Source organism: Eretmochelys imbricata, chromosome 1 (assembly GCF_965152235.1).
Source record: "Eretmochelys imbricata isolate rEreImb1 chromosome 1, rEreImb1.hap1, whole genome shotgun sequence".
Lineage (NCBI taxonomy): Eukaryota > Metazoa > Chordata > Testudines > Cheloniidae > Eretmochelys > Eretmochelys imbricata.
The window spans coordinates 302,833,432-302,856,862 of record NC_135572.1 but is presented as its reverse complement, the minus strand read 5'-3'; the positions used below and the strand labels follow the sequence as shown (position 1 = coordinate 302,856,862).

General features: G+C 40.6%; 1 protein-coding gene across 3 annotated transcripts in view; it reads left to right on the top strand.

Annotated features, from left to right (window-relative positions):
* The window catches only part of ARID2 (AT-rich interaction domain 2), a 175,190-nt gene that overhangs the window by 92,586 nt on the left and 59,173 nt on the right, over window positions 1–23,431 (top strand). For all 3 annotated transcript variants that reach the window (XR_013347962.1, XR_013347963.1, XM_077833895.1), the window contains exons 7-15: window positions 2,238–2,304; window positions 2,389–2,639; window positions 3,840–3,936; window positions 4,022–4,231; window positions 5,474–5,638; window positions 9,708–9,783; window positions 14,134–14,268; window positions 15,001–15,200; window positions 15,635–18,495. Coding sequence is in view for 1 of the 3 variants with exons in the window: in XM_077833895.1 (XP_077690021.1) it covers window positions 2,238–2,304; window positions 2,389–2,639; window positions 3,840–3,936; window positions 4,022–4,231; window positions 5,474–5,638; window positions 9,708–9,783; window positions 14,134–14,268; window positions 15,001–15,200; window positions 15,635–18,495 (4,062 nt within the window). In the remaining 2 variants the exon portion in view is untranslated. The remainder of the gene's footprint in view (window positions 1–2,237; window positions 2,305–2,388; window positions 2,640–3,839; window positions 3,937–4,021; window positions 4,232–5,473; window positions 5,639–9,707; window positions 9,784–14,133; window positions 14,269–15,000; window positions 15,201–15,634; window positions 18,496–23,431) is intronic.

The following is a 23,431-nucleotide window of genomic DNA, read 5'->3' as shown; positions in this document are numbered from 1 at the left end:
TCCCCTACGGTGATCATCTGGTCCGGAAAGAAAGTCCCTTCTTGCAGCTTCCTGAACAAGCCAGTGTTCCGAAACATGCGTGAGTCATGCACCTTTCCTGACCAGCCTGCGTTAATATCGGTGAAACGCCCACAGTGATCTACAAGCACCTGGAGAACCATAGAAAAATACCCCTTCCGATTAATGTACCCGGTAGCTAGGTGGTCTCGTGCCAGAATTGGAATATGCATGCCACCTATCGCCTCTCCGCAGTTTGGGAAGCCCATTTGTGCAAAGCCATCCACAATATCACGCACGTTGCCCAGAGTCATGGTCTTTTGGAGCAGGATGCGATTAATGGCCCGGCACTCTTCCGTCAACATGAGTCCAATGGTCGACTTTCTCACTCCAAACTGGTTAGTGACTGATCAGTAGCAGTCTGGAGTAGCCAGCTTCCACAGTTCAATCGCCTTATGCTTCTCCAACGACAGGTCAGCTCTCATTCTCGTGTCCTTGTGCCACAGGGCTGGGACGAGCTCATCACACAGTCCCTTGAATGTGGCTTTCCTCATCCGAAAGTTCTGCAGTCACTGCTAGTCATCCCAGAAGTGCATGACAATGTGATCCCACCACCCAGTGCTTGTTTCCCGAGCCCAAAAGCAGTGTTCCGCTGTGGTCAGCACCTCCGTGAATGCCAAAGCAATCTTGTATCGTAAATACTATGCGTGGCGAGATCAATGTCAAACTCCTCTTGCCTTTATAGTTGAAGGTATAACTCCACTGCCACTCGTGATGTGTTAGTGAGAGTGAGCAGCATATTGGTCAACAGTATGGGATCCATTTTTGCAGACTGAAGAGGCAGAGCGTGCAGTACACAAACCATTGAAAGATGGCACCACATGTGGACGGAAGCACAGGGATTGCTGGGATATGAATCAATGCATCACGGGGCATTGGGACAGGACCCAGGATGCCCTGGGACCCCCTCCGCCTTCCCACAACTCTTAGCAGCAGAAGAGGAAGAGATGCTCTGTGGGATAGCTGCCCAGAGTGCACCGCTCCGAATACCAATGCAAGTGCCTCAAGTGTGAACATGCTATTGCACAGGTAGCTGACAGTGTGAACACACAACAGCAGTTTCCCTTCTGCACTCTCTGAGTGGCGCTGTAACTGACGGCAATGTAACTCTGCCAGTGTAGACATACCCCCACACTTCTGTGAATATTGCTGATAGCATCAGGATTAAGAAGAGAAATTTCCTTCAAATGAGAAACCTTTTTGTTCCACGGCAGTATAAAGTTTGAATTTGCTCTAATCTGGGCTGTCTCTTTAATTTCAATAATTCAAGATGTTCAAATGAGAGGTAAAACTCCTGTGTCAAAGTGCCCAGTGTGATATTTGGAGGCATTCTTCAGCGTGAGATGGCATCTTTCAAATGTGACATAAAACTGAGCTTCTGGCCTGTCATAGAAATTTTCTGAATATTTGTATAAAGCACTTTAGATGTGTTTAGTGTGCAAACCCTTTCTCAATCCAGGTAAACATAACAAACCATAGCATTTTCAAGAGGGTAGGGGTGTGAACCTTAGTATCATGGTCACAGTCTAGTTTGGGAAATTATGCTGTGTACCAAAAATTCTCCTATAATTAATCTGGCTATAATAATTTTCATTTCTTGTCCTAAATTGTTTCCTGGGTTTTGCTCTGTGATGATAAAGCTGTTGCATTTCACCTAAGAGACAGCTATATTTTAGTAGTGAATTAAGTGATTCCTATATATTTTATTAGCTTATGAGCTTGATCCTGCATATCCTTGATCATATGATTAATCTTAACTGTAGTCGGACTACCCACACAGTAAAGATTTGCAGATCAGGCCTTTAATTTGTAAAGTACTTTGAATTCCTTGTGGTGGAATAGGAATAGGTCTCAGATCCTGTTGTTGATTGTGGATGGAGTACCTTTGGTGTCTTGGAAGGATGGCAGGAAGACTTCTTTAAAGCAGCTGTAATATATTGAACATTATACGTTTCAGCTCTGGAGTGAAGAATGTACCATTATTTAGACAGAGATCATCTTTAAGATGCAATAGTAGCTGACATGAATGGGAAGAGGATTTTTTCCAAGGGATGGAATGGTGATAAACACATCCATAACCATTTGTGAATATTTTAAAGATGCGGAAGAGAAAACAAATGTGTTTTTAAAGGAAACATCACACTTTAGACATTCAATTTTACTTTTTATTCTGTTCTCAGTTTTGGAAGGATATTGTCGAGGATAATGAAGTACGTGACCTCATTTCTGACAGAAACAAATCTCAAGGTGAGATGTCTTAAATAAACTGATTAGATAAGTTCTGGTAAATATAGAAAAGGAATAGCTAAAGTTGATTTTTTTCTTTTGTAGATGTTCCATCAGAAGAATGGATATGGGAATCCTTATTTCATCCACCTCGCAAGTTGGGCATTAATGATATTGAAGGGCAGCGGGTACTTCAGATTGCAGTGATATTGCGAAATCTTTCTTTTGAGGAGGGAAACGTTAAACTTTTGGCAGCTAATCGTACCTGTCTTCGGTTCCTGCTACTCTCTGCTCATAGTCATTTTATTTCTCTAAGACAATTGGGGCTTGACACACTAGGAAATATTGCAGCAGAGGTAAATATACTTTGGAGAAGGTGCTACTTTAGTATTAAGTAGCTTGACTGATGTCTTAAATTTAATTATTTTTTTATGTGTTTATTTGAAGTAGTAGTGAATAATTGCTTTGAATTTGCAAATAATAGATTTCAACAGAATGCACGAGGCTAGGAATCAGATGTAGAGTGGGGCCCCCAGTTTGCCTAAGCACAGTCATGTGAGGGAATGGAGTGTGTGGGGGCATGTGATCCTTCAAATCATCTATGATTTTCAATTGAAATTCCAGGGCACCGGGGAATTACTTTAAAAATGAAAAATATTCATACAGGTTATACTTTATAAATCATAACTCCACTATGACAGTACAAGAATTCCTGTGTGACCAGATAATAGGTATCAATACACTGTTTATAATAATAAGTATGAGAAAACCAGGGGGACTTTGGGAAGGTCACATACACATGGGTATATCATCAGTGAGGGAGACTTTTTCTTTTCAAAGATATTTAGATGTAAGAAGAAACAGTAAACGGCCAACTCAATCCATTTTATGGCATTATACACCACCGATAAATATAAAGTTTGATATTGTGTATATATTGAAATCCTGTAATGAGTAAATAGTAGGGAAGGAGACACTGTAGTGCTCAGCTACTGATAGAACTCTGACTAGGATGGTGTTTTCATGGATATCTGCATGGTCCTGGTGTGTGTGGGAGGGCCTTTGAGAGTGCAATAGTGGTGGTGGTAGTAGCAGTATTTATCATAGTGCCTAGGGACCCAAGTCATGGACCAGGACCCCATTGTACTAGGTGCTGTACAAACATGACAAAGGATGGTGAAAGCCGCAGGGGGAAGTTCATCCCTAATCACTGCTACTGTTTCGCAGGGCTCAGGAAAACATTCATATCCATCCTGATGACAGCCTAGGAATTCAGTTATTTTCCTTACTGTAAAGACTCAAAGAAAAAAGAGAAGTTCAGAGCCTCTTCCCAAATACTTCAGAAGAGAAAAGTGTTAATGCAATTTAAAAAATAATAATAAAGAATTCTAGGCATTTAAAGCACAGTCTTACATGCTCACAGAAGTGACAACATATTCCAACATATAAAGACTTTTGAGCATTGAATTTGGTATGCAAATTTAAGAACTGTGACTATTATGACTGTATGTACAACGTGGACTGCAGCTTAAATAATGTTTTTTCCCTTCTCTCAGCTTCTGTTGGACCCTGTTGATTTCAAAACTACTCATCTAATGTTTCACACTGTTACAAAATGCCTAATGGCAAGGGATAGATTCTTAAAAATGAGAGGTAAGGTCTTAGACTGCTAATTTTTTGTAAACAGTTAAGAGAATGATTTTTGGCTGTTTAATACTGTTCTATATTTGTTTTTCAGGCATGGAAATCTTGGGGAATCTTTGTAAAGCTGAAGATAATGGTGTATTAATTTGTGAATATGTGGATCAAGAATCCTACAAAGAGATAATATGTCATCTCACTTTACCAGATGTGCTGCTTGTAATCTCAGCACTTGAAGTGCTATACATGCTCACAGAAATGGGAGAAGTGGCCTGCACAAAGATTGCTAAAGTAGATAAGAGCATAGGTGAGGAAGAAGCAAAACAAAATCTCATATTAGTTTATTTGTTGAGGAAAAAGAATTGACACAGTGCCACATTCAGGGATTCAAAAATTTTACTTTGTCAGAGTTTAGAAAATGTATGTGTTTGTACAGTTACTCCCCACTTAACATTGTAGTTATGTTCCTGAAAAATGTGACTTTAAGCGAAATGGTGTTAAGCGAATCCAATTTCCCCATAAGAATGAATGTAAATGGGGGGGGTTAGGTTCCAGGGAAATTTTTTTTTTGCCGTACAGTACAGTACTATAGTTGGAAGGTGCCCCCGCCTTACCCCACACAGGTACAGCTCACTGGCACTGGAGACAATGAGGCAGGCAAGGAGGCTGAAGGTGCTGTAGAATAGGAGAAGCACGTGCAGCAGCAGTGGCAGCTTCCCCTACTTTGCAAGCACTGGGGGGAGGCGGGGGGGCTCAACCCTCGTCCCGCCCACTTCACCCCTTCCCCCAAGCCCCGACCCTTAACCCGCCTCTTCTTCCCGCCCGACTCCCCCTTTACTTCGCACACTGTGTCCTCACTCCTTCACCCTCCCTCCCCTGCCTCCTGCCTGCAGCAGTCAGCTGGCTTGTGGCATTCAAGAGGGAGCGGGGAGGAGTGAGGACATGGCATGCAGGCTTCCACTCCCTCCCCTGCCTCCTGCCTGTGCTCCTTCCCCCTCCCTCCTGAACGCCGCAAGCCAGCTGATTGCTGCGGGCAGGAGACGGGGAGAGGAGGGGGAAGGTGCTGATCTGCGTGGTCTGCCGGCTGGTGGAAGGCGCTGTGGGAGGGGCGTAGGGGAGCTGATAGCGGGGCTGCCAGCTGTGTACGAAGCAGGCAGCCAAACGACGTTATAGCGAAGCATTGCACAACTTTAAATGGAGCATGTTCTGTAATGGAGCAGGGACATAAGATCGAAACAATGTTAAGCGAGAGGATGTTAAGTGGGGAGTTACTGTGTATTATGTGCATATTGTTGCCGCATATTTACATAACTGAATTTTTATTTTCTCAGAGTATTAATGAAAATAGAGACCAAAGCAGGTCAGGATTTTGCATTATATATCGGCTTTATATGCCATGAAAAATATTATGTAGAAATTCACAGAAATATGTGAGGGTTTGTTTTTCTTTCAGCAAGTGTCAGTTTAATTCAAATCAGTGTGTTCAGTACCAAACACTCATATTTGTTTTGTTGTAATATCGTTATTGGTTTTGCATTTAATGTTTTAGATACATTAGTATGTCTGGTTTCTATGGACATCCAGATGTTTGGACCTGATGCACTTACTGCTGTAAAACTCATTGAACATCAGAGCTCCAACCATCAAGTATCTGAAATCAGGCCACAGGCGGTGGAGCATGTTTCCTCACAGGCCCATGCAACAGCTGTCCCAGGTTAGTGCTATTGTAGGAGAACATCCTTTTGTATTTTTGTAGAACATTCTTTATAGCATATGTGACTATCCATCTGTTTTTCTATCTGTAGCAGTATAATTGCGTGCATGTGTATAGCTATATAGCTGTGTGTAATTTAATGATTTACTTGTGCTTCAATATGTCAAATCAGACATGCATATTTTTAGTATTGTTGCTGGCAAAATGGATGTTAAGTTAATCTTTTTCTTTTTCTAATTGAATAAATATTTGGAACAATATTGGTCATTACATGAAAACACTCTGAAGTAACATGGAAAGAGTCTTAACATTTTTCAGCGCTGTCAATCTTGAAAATGTACACAATGAATATGTTACACATTTTTATTTAAAATTAACCTGTTCATTTGCATGTCAACAAAATATGTACAACTCACAGAGGGGTAGCAAGTCCATTTTGTGTTATATTCTGTGTGAATAGTAAGTAGGTGGCAGTATGTAAAATATGTTCTCAGTTAGTGTTTGGGTCAAATTCTAGGAAAATGGGCTACCAGATCTAATGGAATCATAGAATTGAAGATTGAAAAATAATTCTCATGACTGCATTGAAGCCACTAAACATTTCATTTGTGATGTGAGCCAAAGTTTAACACCTGCAATTAAAACTTAAAGGAAAGTTCATCCTTTGTTGAGGTCATTAGAACCTCAGAATGTACTTGATATTGTTGATATTGTTTAGTTGCAGAAATCTATTTTCAGAGCGAAATCCTGGCCCCATTGAAGTGAATGATAAAGCACTCTTTGACTTTAGTAGGGTCAAAATTGCACTCTAGATATTTAGTATCTTTTGACGCACACACACAGGGTTTTTAACAAGAAATTTTTTTGTTAAATTCATATACAAAATTACATTCTGCTGACCTATGTGGTTCCTCTTACAGCAAGTATAGGAGAAAAATGTCTAAATCAGTGCTTTTCACAAGTATACATTGCATATCAAGAAAGTTATGGGCATGGTTGGATCATGGCATCTACAGTGACTCATCCAATCCAAATGTAAATGTCACTCTCATTAATTAAACAACTGATAATACAATCAAGCGTGTACTTGCTTGTCCCAGTCCTGCTGCCCTCACTCCCATAACTTCAGTGAAAGTAAAACCTGCAGGATTTGGCTCATACTGGAGACCCAAGAGTCAAGTGCTTTCAGCCATTTGAAAAGTGTAGATCTTTGAAATAACTAATACACATCTTGACATAAGTTGCTGCTTTTAAAAAAATAATTAACTATTTTTTAAAAAATGTTCAAATTTAAAAACTCCCTCCCTTCCTCCCCTGCCAAAAAAATCCAACTTCACTACCACCCCACCAGTTTTCCCCCCTCAATACTTAAAGTACCACTTTTTAAAGGCCCACACTGCCTTTGTATGGTTCCCGGAAGCTCCTAAAGGGTGTAAACCTGAGACATGTTGGTGAGCTGCAACTCCCATTCAAGTCAGGGTCAGATTCAAAGACTCTAGTACTTCTGTTTCATTTCTGTGGCTAAATATAAACTTAAGTTTTTCCCTAGTATTTTTTCCCTTTCCCTCTTGGACTTAATAGACATTGTGGTTTGTTGGATTACCGACTCATTCAGAACCTTTCTCAGTTAATCAGATTCTTCTTCTCAAAACCATTTTTTATAAAACATTGCAGTTCACAGTGACTTGACTCCAGAAAAGTATGAGCCATAAAATCTTGACAAACTTTTTGCTAGCTGATTGAAGGCCTTGCCCACGTTAGAGAATTTTGCTTTGATATGACTACATTGGTGTAGTTAGACAGGAGCAAACTCCAAATATAGATGTGCTGCACCTCTGTAAAGCAAGTTACTGGAATAAATTGTATTAATCATGTAAGTAGTGTAAGCATTCATGTACAACTTTACTTTTTAGTTACTGCTTTTTTATTTAATGGAACATGTTTGGCTCTAATAGGACTATACTGAAATACCTGCATGATACTGAACCAGGTGACCTAGCGGTTTGGGTTGAAAGAGTTAAATTAATGTGGAAAGCATTGAAGGATGAGATAATTATATCCCAGTATCAGTCACATTTTCATTCTACAAAATAATAATTTCCCACTGCAAACTAAAATCTTAGTATTTGTGTTACTCACAAAACATATCTTAAGGCAGCATTAGTAGTTGTTTTACATTTCATTCTTAGTCCTCTTTTCCCATGATTTGTAACTTTTTCAAAAGTTTGCCCTTTGGTGAAAACTTTCCAAGTTTGGTCTGCTCTTGAAGGTGTTTCTTTGTTTTGTTTTTAAGTTAACTTGAGCAGCTGATCCAATTTTAAGTGGTTGCAAGTTGCTTGCCTACTTTTAAAGAACAACTGAGACTTTTATGTGTTCAGAAAACTTGAAAGCGTTTTTATTTAAAAGTTCAAACATAATCCTCAACGAGGAATGTGATTTTCATATTTGGAAAAAAATTAGTTCAGAAATACTAAACTTACTACTATTTTGAAATGGTGCCCTGAGCATGTTTTAACATTTTTCTTAAGCAAAGAAGTGCTTGCGCAATTGGTGCATGAGCGCACATCCCCCCTCACCTCGGATGCACATAAACTGAAAAATAGATTAAGGGAGAGTAGTTGGGAAAACCTTATTTGTTCCCAGACCATCTCAGTATTCTGAATAATGACAGGGAATACTACAGCCAAGGGACCACCATTGAGAATGACATGCCCCTGATCGTTTGCATCAGCTGCATGATTCCTACTAATCATAAATGGGAGTGCTAGACAGGAAGATAGAGACTTACGGTAGCTAGGTCCTAGCATGTCAAAGTCTTTAAAGATTCGTGCCAAGACCTTGAAGCAGATATAGAACTCTGTGTAGATTGCAGGTCATTGATCATCAGTGTAACACAGGTTTACAGGACTGCCAGTGAACTGGCCGCATGGGCAGGCCGCTGCATCTTGCAGTAGTTGCAGCTTCTGTGTGGCCTTTGTGGTCAAATCATTGCAGTAGTTCAGCACAGAGATGATGATGGCATGGATCACCAGGGCTAGGTCTCCTATTTGAAAGTGTAATTCATTTTTTATAAAGAGAATTAAGTAACATGGCAGGATTTAACACCCTTGGACAAGAGTGTATTGCTATTCTGTTGAAGCATCTTGATGTCATGTGCTTGAATCTTGCATAAAGATGTAGGCAATTTTTATTACTTTAAGGTCAACTCAAGTTGGTTCTGATTAGTTCCACCCTGGGATATAAGGTGCTAGAATATTTGAGCAGGCAGGAAGAATTGAGGAGGTAAGACAGAGGGGTCAACCAAGCTTGAGAAAAAGCAATATTTCTTCTTTGAGTGATTGGCTATATGTATGTGTCTGTATGTTGGTGCTCATGTGCCTCATGAACTTGAGATCAGAAGTATTTGGCCATCAGTGTCAATGGATCTGCACCTGGCCTCATACCCTTGACATATCCTCCTCCCGGGGAAGAAGAGTGAAGTGGACCAACTTGTTTCTCAGTTCCTTCTTACTGTCCGTGGCTCTGGTGGTTCCTATTACTTCATTCCATCCTATCATAAAACCAGTTTCAAGCCAGGTGTGCAAGTCATGGTTTATACTAGTGCAGTACATTTAGACTAGCAGTTTGCACTAATACAGTTACACTAGTGGCTAAAACCTTGTTGGAGACGTGTCCTCACACACATCTCATTACATCTTTGAAACAACTTGGCATGCATTTAAACAGAGTTGATTTAAAGCAAATCTGATCATTCAGTAATAAATAAGCTATTGCCTTTTAAGACATGGATGTAGGGAGTTCTTAAAATGTATGTAGTTATACTTTGTGTCTATGAATCTCTCTGTAGATGTAAGTAATTAATTAATCCTAACATTTAATTTTGTCAAAATGAACTTCTTTGGGGGAAAAGTGAGGGGAGAGATCTCTCAAAAATACAAAACAAATTTCAAATCAAATTTGAAACCGCTGAACTTCAGATGATCCTTTGTGTTGCCTGAGATGTTCAATTTTATAGGAAGAATCATCATTATATGTCAGCAAATTTATCTTTTTATTTCCTTTTCCACAGCATCAAGAGTAGCACAGCATGTTGCTCCACCACCAGGAATAGTAGAAATAGACAGTGAGAAATTTGCATGCCAGTGGTAAGTATACAGTTCCATTCAAATACTTTCTTGAGGAAGAAGGAAAAACAACACAGAATATTAGTCACTTGACATGATACTTCAAACTAGTTGTTTTCTCTTTCTTAGAATATAATTTAATTCAATTACAAATCTAATCTTGCTGTAAAACTGTAGAGCAGCATTATATAACTGAACAGTATTTTCATCTTGTGCTACTGTAGCTATACAAGAAAGTGTTTCTCAAATTTTGAAACTAGATTTCTGGAAGGCTGGGATTTCATCAGTGGGAGACTCAAGCAAACCAGGGAAGATGAAAGACCTTTTTTTCCTCTGACCCCCCACCCCATACTTGGTTTAATATTTTTACTAGTTATAATGTATGTATGTACATCCAATAGTCTAAAGAATTGATCCCCAACTCGTAGCTCTCAAGTAGGGCTAGGGTGATTCCTCAAACTGGTGTTGACCTATACTTGTGTCTGCTCAAATTCTAAGTCTTTGGGTTGATCAGTTCCTGAAACTCTTCCACTTCCAACACTCCCTGCTTCCCTCGCGGGCAATGATATGGGTTAATACATTCACAAGATGGATCTAGTTATTGAATTGATTCAGATATTCATCTATACACAAATGTCTTTACAGTGAAGTGGGGAGCATTTTACAAGAAGCAGAATGGTTCTACACTGAAAGTCTGTCATTTCACTTACAAGTTAAGCAAAGATTTTGACTGCACAGGAGTAGTTCTGTTGTAGATCCTAGCTGGTCAACTGAATTGCCTCCTCTGCTCCTGCTTGTAGTTAGACACTTATATTGTGCTCTGTGTGAGGTATCATTAATATGAGTTATTGCTAGTTGATGCTAACATATGATGAGACTCTGAGCTTAGATACTACAGTGATATAGTTAATATAGAAAACCTCAGATAGAAGTTTTTAGCTAGAAAATAGCAGCTAGTATTTGAAATCTTCATAATCCAAAATAAGTGGAATCTGTGTATTCCTCCTCTCAAACGGCGTATTCCTCCTCTCAAACCTGCTTCTTCAGAAGCCCATTGTATACAGCTATGAATTCTACAGGTTATATTTATACTATACTCTTTCTGCCTGGGAATTAGACAGTAGAGCAGTCCCACTGAGATGTGAAGTAATAATGCAGGAACAGTGAGCAATCAGTCTCCCCTGCTTCCCATGCTGCTGTTCTGTCAACCTCCAATCGTAGGAAAGGTAGAAAAGGAGCCACTGAAATCTTTCTGGCCCCCAAAACCAAAAAGGAATGATGCAGAATAGTCTCTCTTGCATTCAAGCAGGCAGGAATGGGCAGTTAAATCGGAGAAAGATTCCACAGATGCCACCTCTTATTCAGTAGTAGCCAGGATTTGGGGAACAGGAAAAACAATATTTTGGTGGAAGAAGTAGAAAAAGGCAACAGAATCACTGTGCTATGCTGCAGTTGTGTAACACCATCAGATGACAAAATGTAATTAAACAAATGATACAACGCAATGTCAGAATGATCTGTAGTGGGTATTTTTTGTCTGATTCTGTGCTAGGTAACAAAGTGCTGGGTACTCTGTAGTTATTTTTCTTTTTCTGAATTCTAAATGGAAGTGAACCAACAAGATATAAAACAGGTGGCCCTGTACACAAGCCTAAAATATAATACTAACCATGATATTTTTTCCAATGTTTTTCTTGGAGTTGAAGAATGGGAAATAGCTTTAATGCAAACACAATTGAAAGAGACTAACATGGAGGGGTTTTTACCCCTGTAAAATCTCTTAGTAAGTTTTTGTCACTGTCTCTTACTGAGAGAAGTTGGAAGGTAATAAGTCATAATGAAAGAATTTGGAAATATTGTTATCACTTGGAAGCAGCAGAAGGACATGCTAAAGAGGGGCAATGTATTAAAACTAATATCCCTAATATTATAAGCCAACTGGGCCGGAATGAGGATCCCCTGCAAGGTAAGTGCACATCATGGTCTAATCACCAACTCCCAAATCAAGATTATGAGATACAGAACATCATCTCTGACATTCAGTGGTCACAGTGATACTGGTGTGTGTCATGGGAGACTGACGCTGTTTTTAATGACAATCTGGTTAGAAAAAGCAGGAATATTAATTTTTTTTCATAATATCTATGCATTATTACACAGAATGTGGATTCAATTTTTGTAACTATAGTAAAAGTTTGGCAAGAAAAAAAAAAGGCATAATGTTTACTGGTGTTGTATTCTAAGTTCCCTGTAAGGTGTGAGGCTGCACAGCCACGCAGCAGCCTATTTAGCACCGTGCAGGCACTCAAGGAACCCGCCTGGGGACCTGCCACGGGAGGGGCGCCCCTCCCCCGGCACCCCACCTAGTCTGGCCCCCAATCTGCTGCAACCGGGGCGCAGGGCAACTCTGCTGCGGTGTGGCCGGAGTAGCCCGGACCCAGCCACAGACAGGGTGCCCAGACCTGCTGGGGCGGCGCAGCCCCAGGTGCAGTCAAGGCAGCACAGCCCTGGCCCAGACCTGCTCTGTGAGGAGCACCTATCCTGCAACCCCAACCCCAGAGCTGCCGAGGCGGGGAGAGGCGCCTCTCCCCCACAGCCCAGGTACTGCTGCTGCCGGGGGAGAGAGCTGGGGGGAGTCTTCTCTCCCCACCGTAGATCCTGAGCACCCTCCTGCACCGCAAACCCCTCATCCCGGGCCCCACTCCAGAGCCCACACCCCCAGACGGAGCCCCCCGCCGGAGCCCTCACACCCCAACCCTCTGCCCCAGCCCTGAGCCCCTCATCCCCAGCCCCACCCCAGAGTCTGCACCCCCCAGCCGGAACCCTCACGCCCCTACACCCCAACACTCTTCCCCAGCCCTGAGCCCCTGATCTCTGGCCCCACCCCAGAGCCGGCACTTCCAGCCGGAGCCCTCACCCCCATCACATGAATTTTGTTATGTGCACCAATATGAAGGTGATATGTCACACATCACCTCCGTATTGGTGCACATGACAAAATTCATTCTGCACATGGGTAGGAAAAATTAGATGGACATAGCCTGGTTGTATTGGCTATGAAAGAAGACAACACTAAATTCTCTCTGCTTTCTTTCTCTTTAGAATTTCCAATTACATTCTGGTTATAGTACTTTTAGATGATGCTAAACAATAGAGAATACGGTGTGTTTTTTCAAATCCTATAGGTGATATAGATTGTACTGCTGACAGTTTAAAAAATATATTGATACTCTTTGAGCCTGCATGGCAGTGCAGATATTTTGGTGTTCTGTAGAGAGTTGTGGCTGTCTCCATTTGCTGTCAGAAAGGAACTATTTCCCAACTTTCTGAGCTGGCATAGAGGATCTCAAAGAAATAAAAATTACCAGTTAAGGAAAATATCCTTTTTTTTTTTTTTGGTTGGCTGTGCTTTTGTGGAGGTCCTTCAGGAACCACACATTGCTTCGCTCCCTGGGAATTTATTGATATTGCCTGGAGCATTGGCCAGAGCCGGTTGTTCGAGGACAACATGAGGCCTTCACCCTGCTTGCCTCCAGGGATGAATGTTCTGCCTCTGTAGCACTCCTATTCCCCTATGATCCTGGTAGTTCAGGGTAAGGTTGTTACTATATCTCTGATTTTCCTGTGTATTGCACTACATCTAGATTAGCAGATCAGTCTGAAAAACTTATTTTGACTTGTAAGGTCAGCAAATTTGTGATGGAAACCTTTGATAGAGAATGAGTATGCAATGCTAAAGTATATCTGACTTTTGATCTAAAGTTTAAAAGATATAGTTTGAAGCCTTTAAATTTATAATTTATTTAACTGATAGACACAGTTGGGTGGGGTGAGCAAATGATTAAGGCTTATATGGCAGTGAGGAACTGAGCTGTTAATTTCCAGATATTCTAACATTTGTGGGTTATATGTAGTTTTTTTTTTCTTTTTCTTTTTTTTAAAGTTGTAGAATTTTGTAGAGAATATATAAAGTTGTTCTGGGGACTTCATTGAAACACATTTTCAATCTGAAATTTTCTCAGATAAGTTTTTGGTTTGTGAATATGTTACTAAGTCTTGCATATTATATATGTAAATAATAATCTCAACAGGATGTTATGTGATCGATTTTTGCCATGTATCTTTGTGCTTTTCCTTGTATTAACTTTGGGCATTGAGGTTTACATCGTGAAAGATAAAATTACGTTGTATTGAGGAGGTGTTTGATAGGAGAGTGCATTAAAATCCTGTTTTCAATATTTTAAATTAGCAGTGTTGTTACCGATTGTCCAAAATCCTTTACTCAGCCAGAGAGTAGCGTTTCAACCCTTTAAAAAGTATTGTCCAAGTTGCAGTGTGTTTCATCATTTATTTTTCTTTCTTCATTTTCAGGTTGAATGCACATTTTGAGGTGAATTCAGATTGCTCAGTCTCTCGAGCGGAAATGTACTCTGAATACCTCTCAACCTGCAGTAAATTAGCTCGAGGTGGAATCCTAACATCAACTGGATTTTATAAATGTCTTCGGTAAGGTGAAAAGTCTAAAGAAGAATAAACAGGAGATTGTGGATGCCTAATGCTAATCTGCAACTTCAAACTTCTTTAGGGAAATACCTACTCTCAAATGAGTTTTAAAGACTGCTCTGATCTGTTAGCATTTGGAATTTTAAGTTAAAAAAAAAAAAAGTTTGATAGTTCAATGCAATTATTTTGTTCTTTGTAAAGACTTTGTTAGAGCTTGCTGTATGTGTTTGGCCATATGTTTCTTCCACTTTTAGCTTTTGGGGGTTACAGTTTTCATTTCTCTTGTCCATTGGAAATGCTAATTCTGGTGAACCTTTCAGTCCCCAAGGAGGTAGTCTTCTAAAAAAAGCATCTGAGCATCTCACTCTGGTGAGAAGACACATGACAGGCTGCAACTCTGCAGAAACAGAAACAGATGCTGTCACCAAATATTAGCCATTGAAAAATACTCTTCTGTTTGAAAAATAGAATGGAGATTTCCCATGCCCATTCCTTCTCTTTTTGGCAGAGGTTGAACCCTAACTGACTAACATTAGTATCCTGGATCTAGATTTTGCAGTTAGGTACTCAATGAAGTATTTGACTTCTTAGTTTTTGTATATATGTTTGTCTTTGTCCTCTCTACGTACAGAACAGAGTCAATGTGCTAAAAATGAAAAGAAAGAGGAAAAAAAATAACACTGTGAAAGGACTGAATTTTTGTTATGTATATAGCTGTATGTTTGTGTTTGGCAGAACTGTCTTTCCAAATCACACAGTGAAGAGAGTAGAGGATCCAAATAACAACGGGCAGGCACATATACACGTAGTAGGAGTTAAAAGGAGAGCTATACCACTTCCCATTCAGATGTACTATCAGCAACAACCAACTTCTGCTACCCCTGTTGTCCGGGTTGATTCTATTCCTGATGTATCTCCGTCTCCTTCACCAGCAGGTTCTTTATCTTTTACATTATATTTTATGTGGCAGCCATTTTTGTTGCTTCTGAAACTAGGTAAAACAAAGTAAACTTCAGTGAAAAGAAGTTTTTAGAAACTAGTTGTTTAATTTTTTTGTTTAATGCTTTATAGTGTTGGATGATAGTGTTACTAAGTAGTATCTGGGTAGATACTGCCTAGCATTTGACACCTAATCCCTAAATTTGCAAGTCACCAGACAAGCCACTCTTACGTCCACCACTAATCCGGACATGCTATAGCTGAGTTTAGAAACTACTTCACTTGGCTGTAATGATAATTTCAAATTTGGGATTTTTGATTCTTTATATTTGTGTGTTTCACTTTGAGGTGTGGGGGTGGGACTGTTTTGGTTTGGTTTGGATTTTTGCATTCAGACTTCTGATTTTTTTTATTTCATTTGGGTCAACAGGAATCCCACATGGACCACAAAGTGTAGGAAACCATTTTCAGAGGACCCCAGTTAACAACCAGTCTTCAAATCTGACAGCAACACAGATGTCTTTTCCAATTCAAGGTGTTCACACTGTGGCACAGACTGTTTCTAGAATTCCACAAAATCCTTCAGTTCACACACAGCAACAACAAAACGCTACCGTGACTGTCATTCAGAATAAAACTCCAATTTCCTGTGAGGTAGTCAAGGCCACAGTAATACAGAGCTCGGTTTCCCAATCTGCAGTTCCTGTTACTATTGCTGTAGGTGGAGCAGCACAAGCTTCTAATCAAAATCACAGCAGTGCAGGACCACAACCATCTGTTGCTGTTGTCAGTTCTCAGACTTTGCTTCACCACCAACCTGTAATTCAACAACAGTCTCCACTACATGCAGTGGTACCAGGACAGATACCTTCAGGCACTCCTGTTACGGTAATTCAACAAGCTGTACCTCAGGGTCATATATTTGGCAGAGTACAGAACCTACCAGCATGCACTTCAGCAGTTTCACAGGGTCAACAGTTAATCACTACATCGTCACAACCTTTGCAGACTTCATCTCAGCAGCCCTCTGCTGGTAACCAGCAACAAGACACAGTCATCATAGCACCCCAACAATATGTCACAACCTCTGCATCCAATATTGTTTCTGCCACTACAGTACAGAATTTTCAAGTTGCAGCTGGGCAAGTGGTTACTATTGCTGGTGTCCAAAATCCACAAACTTCTAGGGTAGGGTTTCAGAATATTGCTCCAAAGCCTCTACCTTCTCAGCAAGTCCCACCTACAGTGGTACAGCAACCCATGCAGCAGCAGCCGCCACCATCCCAACAAAGTGTAGTGATTGTAAGCCAGCCAGCTCAGCAAGGTCAAACTTATGCACCAGCCATTCACCAAATTGTGCTAACTAATCCAGCTTCTCTTCCAGCTGGGCAAACTGTCCAGTTGACTGGACAACCAAACATAACTCCATCTTCCTCACCGTCTCCTGGACCAGTTACAAATAACCAGGTTCCTACAGTAATGTCATCTCCATCTACTACTCAGTCACAAGGACCCCCTCCTACTGTCAGCCAGATGCTTTCCGTGAAGAGGCAGCAACAGCAGCAACATTCACCCGCGCCATCTCAACAACAGGTACAAGTACAAGTCCAGCAACAACAACCGGTACAAATGCAAGTTCAGCCACAGCAAGCTAATGCAGGAGTTGGTCAGCCTTCGTCTGGAGAATCTAGTCTGATAAAACAGCTGCTTCTTCCAAAACGAGGCCCTTCAACTCCTGGTGGTAAGCTTATACTCCCAGCTCCACAGATTCCTCCACCTAACAATGCAAGAGCCCCTAGCCCTCAGGTGGTTTATCAGGTGGCTAATAACCAAGCACCAAGTTTTGGAGTTCAAGGACAGTCTCCAGCTCAGCAGCTATTAGTTGGACAGCAAAATGTTCAGCTGGTCCAGAGTGCAATCCAGCCCCAAGGGGCAGTACAAACAGTACCCATTTCTAATCTACAAATATTGCCAGGCCAGTTGATCTCAAATAGCCCAGCAACCATTTTCCAAGGGACTTCTGGCAACCAGGTTACCATAACAGTTGTGCCAAATACTAGTTTTGCTACTGCAACTGTGAGTCAGGGAAATACAACTCAGCTCATTGCTCCAGCAGGAATCTCAATGAGTGGAACACAGACAGGAGTTGGGCTTCAGGTGCAAACACTTCCAACTACTCCAGCACCTCCAGCTGGACAATCACCATGTGCTGCTGCTCCTCCATTCAAAGGTGATAAAATAATTTGCCAAAAGGAGGAAGAAGCAAAGGAAGCAACAGGTTTACACGTTCATGAACGTAAAATTGAAGTTATGGAAAATCCCTCTTGCCGAAGAGGAGCTGTGAACACCAGTAATGGGGATGCAAAGGAAAATGATATGCAGGTGGGAAGTCTTTTAAATGGGAGAAAGTATAATGACTCCAGTCTACCTCCTTCTAACTCAGGGAAAACTCAAAATGAGGCCAATCAGTGCTCACAAGTCAGTAACGGGCCATCATTAGAATTGGGTGAGAATGGAGCTCCTGGAAAGCAGAACTTTGAACAAATGGACACACAGGAAATTAAAAGTGATTTGAAGAAGCCCCTAGTTAATGGAATCTGTGATTTTGATAAAGGAGATGGTTCTCATTTGAGCAAAAACATTCCAAATCACAAAACTTCCAATCATGTAGGAAATGGTGAGATCTCTCCAGTGGAACAAGGGAATTCAGATGTCATGCAGCAAGAGACTGCTAAAGGTGATCAAGGGGAAAGGATTTCTAATGGACCTGTATTAACTTTCAGTAGTTCACCTGTTGTAAGCGGTACACAGGAAGCTGCAAAACTGTTAACCCAGCAACTTAGTGGTACCAACACTGATTTACCTAATGGACCTTTAGCTTCAAGTTTGAATTCAGATGTGCCTCAGCAACGCCCAAGTGTAGTTGTCTCACCACAATCTACAGCCTCTGTTATACAGGGGCATCAAATCATAGCAGTTCCACACTCAGGACCTAGAGTGTCCCAGTCTACCCTGTCATCTGAAGTTCGGTCTACTAATGGCACAGCAGAATGCAAAACTGTAAAGAGGCCAGCGGAGGATAATGATAGGGAAACTGTTCCAGGAATTCCAAATAAAGTAGGAGTTAGAATTGTTACAATCAGTGACCCCAACAATGCAGGTTGCAGTGCAACTATGGTTGCTGTGCCAGCTGGAGCGGATCCAAGCACTGTAGCTAAAGTAGCAATAGAAAGCGCTGTTCAGCAAAAGCAGCAGCATCCAACAACATATATACAAAGCATGGTCACACAGGTAGGTTAAGCAAACTTTTTGTGTTTATTTTACCAAATATGGTTTGTAAAAGAAACAGATATGTCAAAATGTAAATTTGCTATTCCAATATTATCCCCCATGTGGGATTTCAAATCTTCATAAAATCACTGTTAGTGTGCTTCTACTTAAGCTGTTCTGATACTTCTCATTCTGTTTTTGATGCCAGTTATAGTAGTATAGTTTAAATTTATTTAAAAGGATTAAAGTCTAACAAATTGCAACTTGATTATGCATCAAGGGAAAACCCCTTGTGTTTACTTTTCTGTTATTTAATTGCTTTGTTATTTTGAAGGTTAAAAATAGTCCTTTGTATTTTAGAATCTTAAAATTATTTGTTTTATCATTTCTTGCTCTCAGAGTTGTCCATATCTTGCCTCCTCACTTAGAATAGGTGTTCTATTAGGTGGCAGTCTCTACTTTTGTGTAGTGTTTTATATTTTGTTCTTACACATTTTGTTAGTAGCTCACATAAGTATATTTCTGAGGAGTGAATTTCAAATTATTTCTGTATATATATTATAAAATGTCTCAGTTGCTTATACTTCTACCACTGTCCTCGAGCTTACTGAAAAAAGTTAAAGTTTTTGGGTTTGGAGATCCGTAAAGGATAATAAATGTTTCAGTTTAAATTTATTCCAGTCAGTAGAAAATCGAGTTTGTCCATTGGTCAAAAAGGATGCTGTTTCTTTCCACCATAGGTTCTGATTCTGCAGTCCTATCTTATGGACTCTACACAGGCATAATAATCTGTTGCATGGATCAGGTTGGAGGATAGTGGTCTTAATTTCTTTTAGAGATTAAACTTTATTTACCTTTATAAGTGCAAGCTTCCTCGTACCTCACCACCAGTGTAGGCTATAGTATGTGTCCATTCTTAATATGACATTTGGCACCTACTGTACTATTGTAAATAGGAGTATTCCAGTTTGCACATCTCAGTACCATTTTCCAGGAAAATTCCTGATTATATTCAAAATTCTTACATTCTCTAGTTATTTTAGCACAGCATATGGTCAGAAAATCCCTTACTTTCATGTATGGATAATTCATTTTAAGAAACTGTTTCATATTCTGAATTAGAGCAAAAGAGATATTCACTAATTTGAGGGTGGTAAGAGGAAGACAGATTGTGGAAAGAGAGGGAAAAATCAGAGAAAACTTTGTTTGGGTTAGTGTTCTTAGGCATTGAGTTAATAAACTTTTTTTACTTGATACTCGTTCATTTTTAGTATTTAGTAGATGTAGACTTATGGACACAAACAGAGCTATAACTAGAATCCACTTAAGCGGATACCTGCTTAATCAGGGTGGTACTCCTGCACTGTCATTAAGTTAGACTTTTACTGAAATCTGTCTGATGCCTTAACTCTTTAGACAAGAAATCTCTTTAGGTAATGATGAATAATTTTCTTTTAACTGTGAGAATACTTTGTGAAAATTTTGCAAATCTAAATGAAAATCAAATATGTATATTATTCTGATTGACACATGATCTTTGATTTGAATAAAAGTTGTTTGATGACAAAAGAAAATTGCCAATGTGTAGCATAAGGGTTCACCAGATTTTGGTAAGTAATATCTTTTCCCCAAAATGGATACATTAGCTATGCATTGCTTAGAGTACAGAGTGTGTGTGGTTTTTGGTGTTTGTGCAGTTTGGGGGGTTTGGATGGTTTTTTTTGTTTTTTTGTTTGTTTGGTTTGGTTTTTTGGTTTTTTGAGTACCCTCATTAAAGATCCGATGAATATAGAAAATGTTGAACTGTCTTATCAAGGATTGACCTGATGGTTTTTAACTAAAATAATTGACTGTGGATATTTATGCCCTAGACACATAGCTGATCCGAATTAGAAAATGTTTCTCAGAACTGTTAACAGACAGTCATTCTTTCAGATTGTTGAGGAAGAGAGTGAGAGAAAAATATGTATGATTTTTTTCCCATTTGAAATATATTACTTGTGGTTCTGCCATACTACTGCTATACACTTAAAAAAAAAAACAACAAAAAAACACCCCATCCTTTTTTGAGGTAGTTTTTATTCTTCTGCCTCATTCTTAAGGCTAATATTTCGTCATGGATATTTTTAGTAAAAGTCATGGGCAATAATGAAAAATTCACAGAAGCCCGTGACCTGTCCCTGACTTTTACTAAAAATATCCATGACAAAATGGAGAGCCTGGGCAGCTCCAGGGGCCCTCTCTGCTGGCGGCTCTGAGTTGCAGGGAGCACAGCCTCCTGGGGCGGCAGGGGAGTGACCGGGAGCTCTGGGGGTCCCCCTGGCACCCACGGAGATGGAGAGCTCTGGGGGCCCACCCTGCCACCTGTGGAGGTGGCTGGGAGCTGCGGGGTGGCCAGGAACTCTGGGGGTCCCCCTGGGTAACATGGAGGCGGAGAGCTGCGGGGTCCCCATTGCTGCCCATGGGGTGGCTGGGAACTGTGGGGTCCCCCCTGCCTCCCTCCGGGGCGGCCGGGAGCTGCTGGGGCGGTCTGCCTGCTGGCACTGGCTGAGGTCACGGAAGTCTTTGGAAGTCACGCATTTCATGACCTCTGTGACTAAATCGCAGCCTTACCCATTCTCATTCCCCCATTATTCCCTCCTGCATTTCTCCAACTTTCCACAGAATCATGCTGCCAACCGCCTTTGTCAAGTGAGATAAAGGAACACACAAAACCTCCACTGAAACTTCTATTAGTTAGTTTGGTCGATAAACAAAGAAACTCAAAAGATGATTTGCTAAAAAGAGGTTAAAATAGGGAAAGAACACATTAAAAATTACTTAGACAAGCTAGATATCTTCAAGTCACCAGGGCCTGATGAAATACATCCTAGCATACTCAAGAAGGTGACTGAAGATATCTGAGCCATTAGTGATTATCTTTGAAAAGTCTTGGAAGATGAGATTCCAGAGCATTGGAAAAGGGCAAATATAGTGCCCATCCATAAAAAGGAAAATAAGGACACCCCGGGGAATTACAGACCAGTCAGCTTAACTTCTGTACCCAGAAAGATAATGGACCAAATAATTAAGCAATCAATTTGCAAACACCTAGAAGATGATAAGGTGATAGGTAACAGTCCATATGGATTTGTCAAGAACAAATTGTGTCAAACCAACCAAATAGCTTTCTTTTACATGGTAATAAGTAAGTATTGTGTTTAGCGGGAAAGTGTTAAGACTTGGTATATCTTGACTTTAGTAAGGGTTTTGATACTGTTGCACATGACCTCATAAACAAACTAGGGAAATACAAACTAGATGGAGCTAATATAATGTGGGTGCATAACTGTTTGGAAAACTGTTCCCAGAGAGTAGTTATCAGTGGTTCACAGTCAAACTGGAAGGGCATATCTAGTGGGGTCCCACAGGGATCAATTCTGGGTCTGGTTCTGTTCAATATCGTCAGTGATTTAGATAATGGTATAGAGAGTACACTTATAAAGTTTGTGGACACCACAAGTTGGGAGGGGTTGCAAGTGCTTCGGAGGACAGGATTCAAATTCAAAATGATGTGGATAAACTGGAGAAATGGTCTGAAGTAAATAGGATGAAATTCAATAAGGACAAATGCAAAGTATTCCACTTAAGAAGGAACAGTCAGTTGTACACATACTAAATGGGAAATGATTGCCTAGGAAGGAGTACTGCAGAACGGGATCTAGGGGACAGAGTAGATCACAAGCTAAGTATGAGTCAACATTGTAACACTGTTGCAAAAAAAGCAAACATTATTCTGGGATGTATTAGCAGAAGTGTTGTAAGCAAGACACAAGAAGTAATTCTTCCGTTCTACTCCGCACTGATTAGGCCTCAACTGGAGTACTGTGTCCAGTTCTGGGTGCCTCATTTCAGGAAGGATGGGGACAAATTGGAAAAAGTCCAGAGAAGAGTAACAAAAATGATTACAGAGAACATGACCTATGAAGGAGAAGTGGAAAAGCGGCATGATCTATGAAGCAGCATTACCTATGAAGGAGAAGCGGAAAGCAGCATGGGCCACAGGGACGTGCTGGCCGCCGCTTCCTGCAGCTCCGATTGGCCGGGAATGGTGAACCGCAGCCACTGGGAGCTGCGAGGAGCTGTGCCTGCGGATAGTCAATGTAAACAAAATGTCTCACGGCCTGCCAGCAGATTACCCTGATGGGCTGCATGCCGAAGGTTGACGACCCCTGTTCTAGGCTTTACAGTGACACATAGGGTGACAATCCTGGAATCTTATTATATAGATATAGGATTTGATTTTGTATTTAAATATCGTGTTTATTGGATTGTCTCAAACAGGCGCATGTGACACACATGTCATTGCTTAAAGGTGTTTATCTCTATTTGCATCTGCATTTAGGCGGTCCTAGGTGTAGCCTGAAGGGTGGAGGGAGCTGGCATCTTACTTTGGTGGCTTTCTCTCCCTTTATTTACATGTTTTCTGTTTATGGGTTGTTACTTCCCTGAGGCATTGTGCTGGACTGGTGCATGAAGAAGGAAAAAGAAATGAGTAATTTACTTACGGCTTTTTTTTTTTTCCAAAGCTCCCACAAAACATTTGTTGAACATAACCAAGTTAGTTTGTCCCAATTGGCTTTATAGAATGCTCTAATGTCATGTCAGATGCTTGGATGGGAGAAAATTACACTTAATTACCTATGTGGCTTTTTAAAAAAATCAGTCCCTCCCTCACCATCATCACCCCCTCATAAACAGACACTTCCATTTTTCTTAAGGCAGCCCACTTATAGCATCCTTGAGTGGGAAGCAGGCTGCTAAAATTGTGAGCAGGAGTATAAACATTGGCTCCAATCTTCCATTGATCAGTAGGCTGAGTTTCCATGCACCAGAAAGCAGGTGCATAGCCCCAGGAGACATAATTCATTCCTATCCACAGAGCAAATGAACTGCTCAGCTGGAGCTACTAAAATAC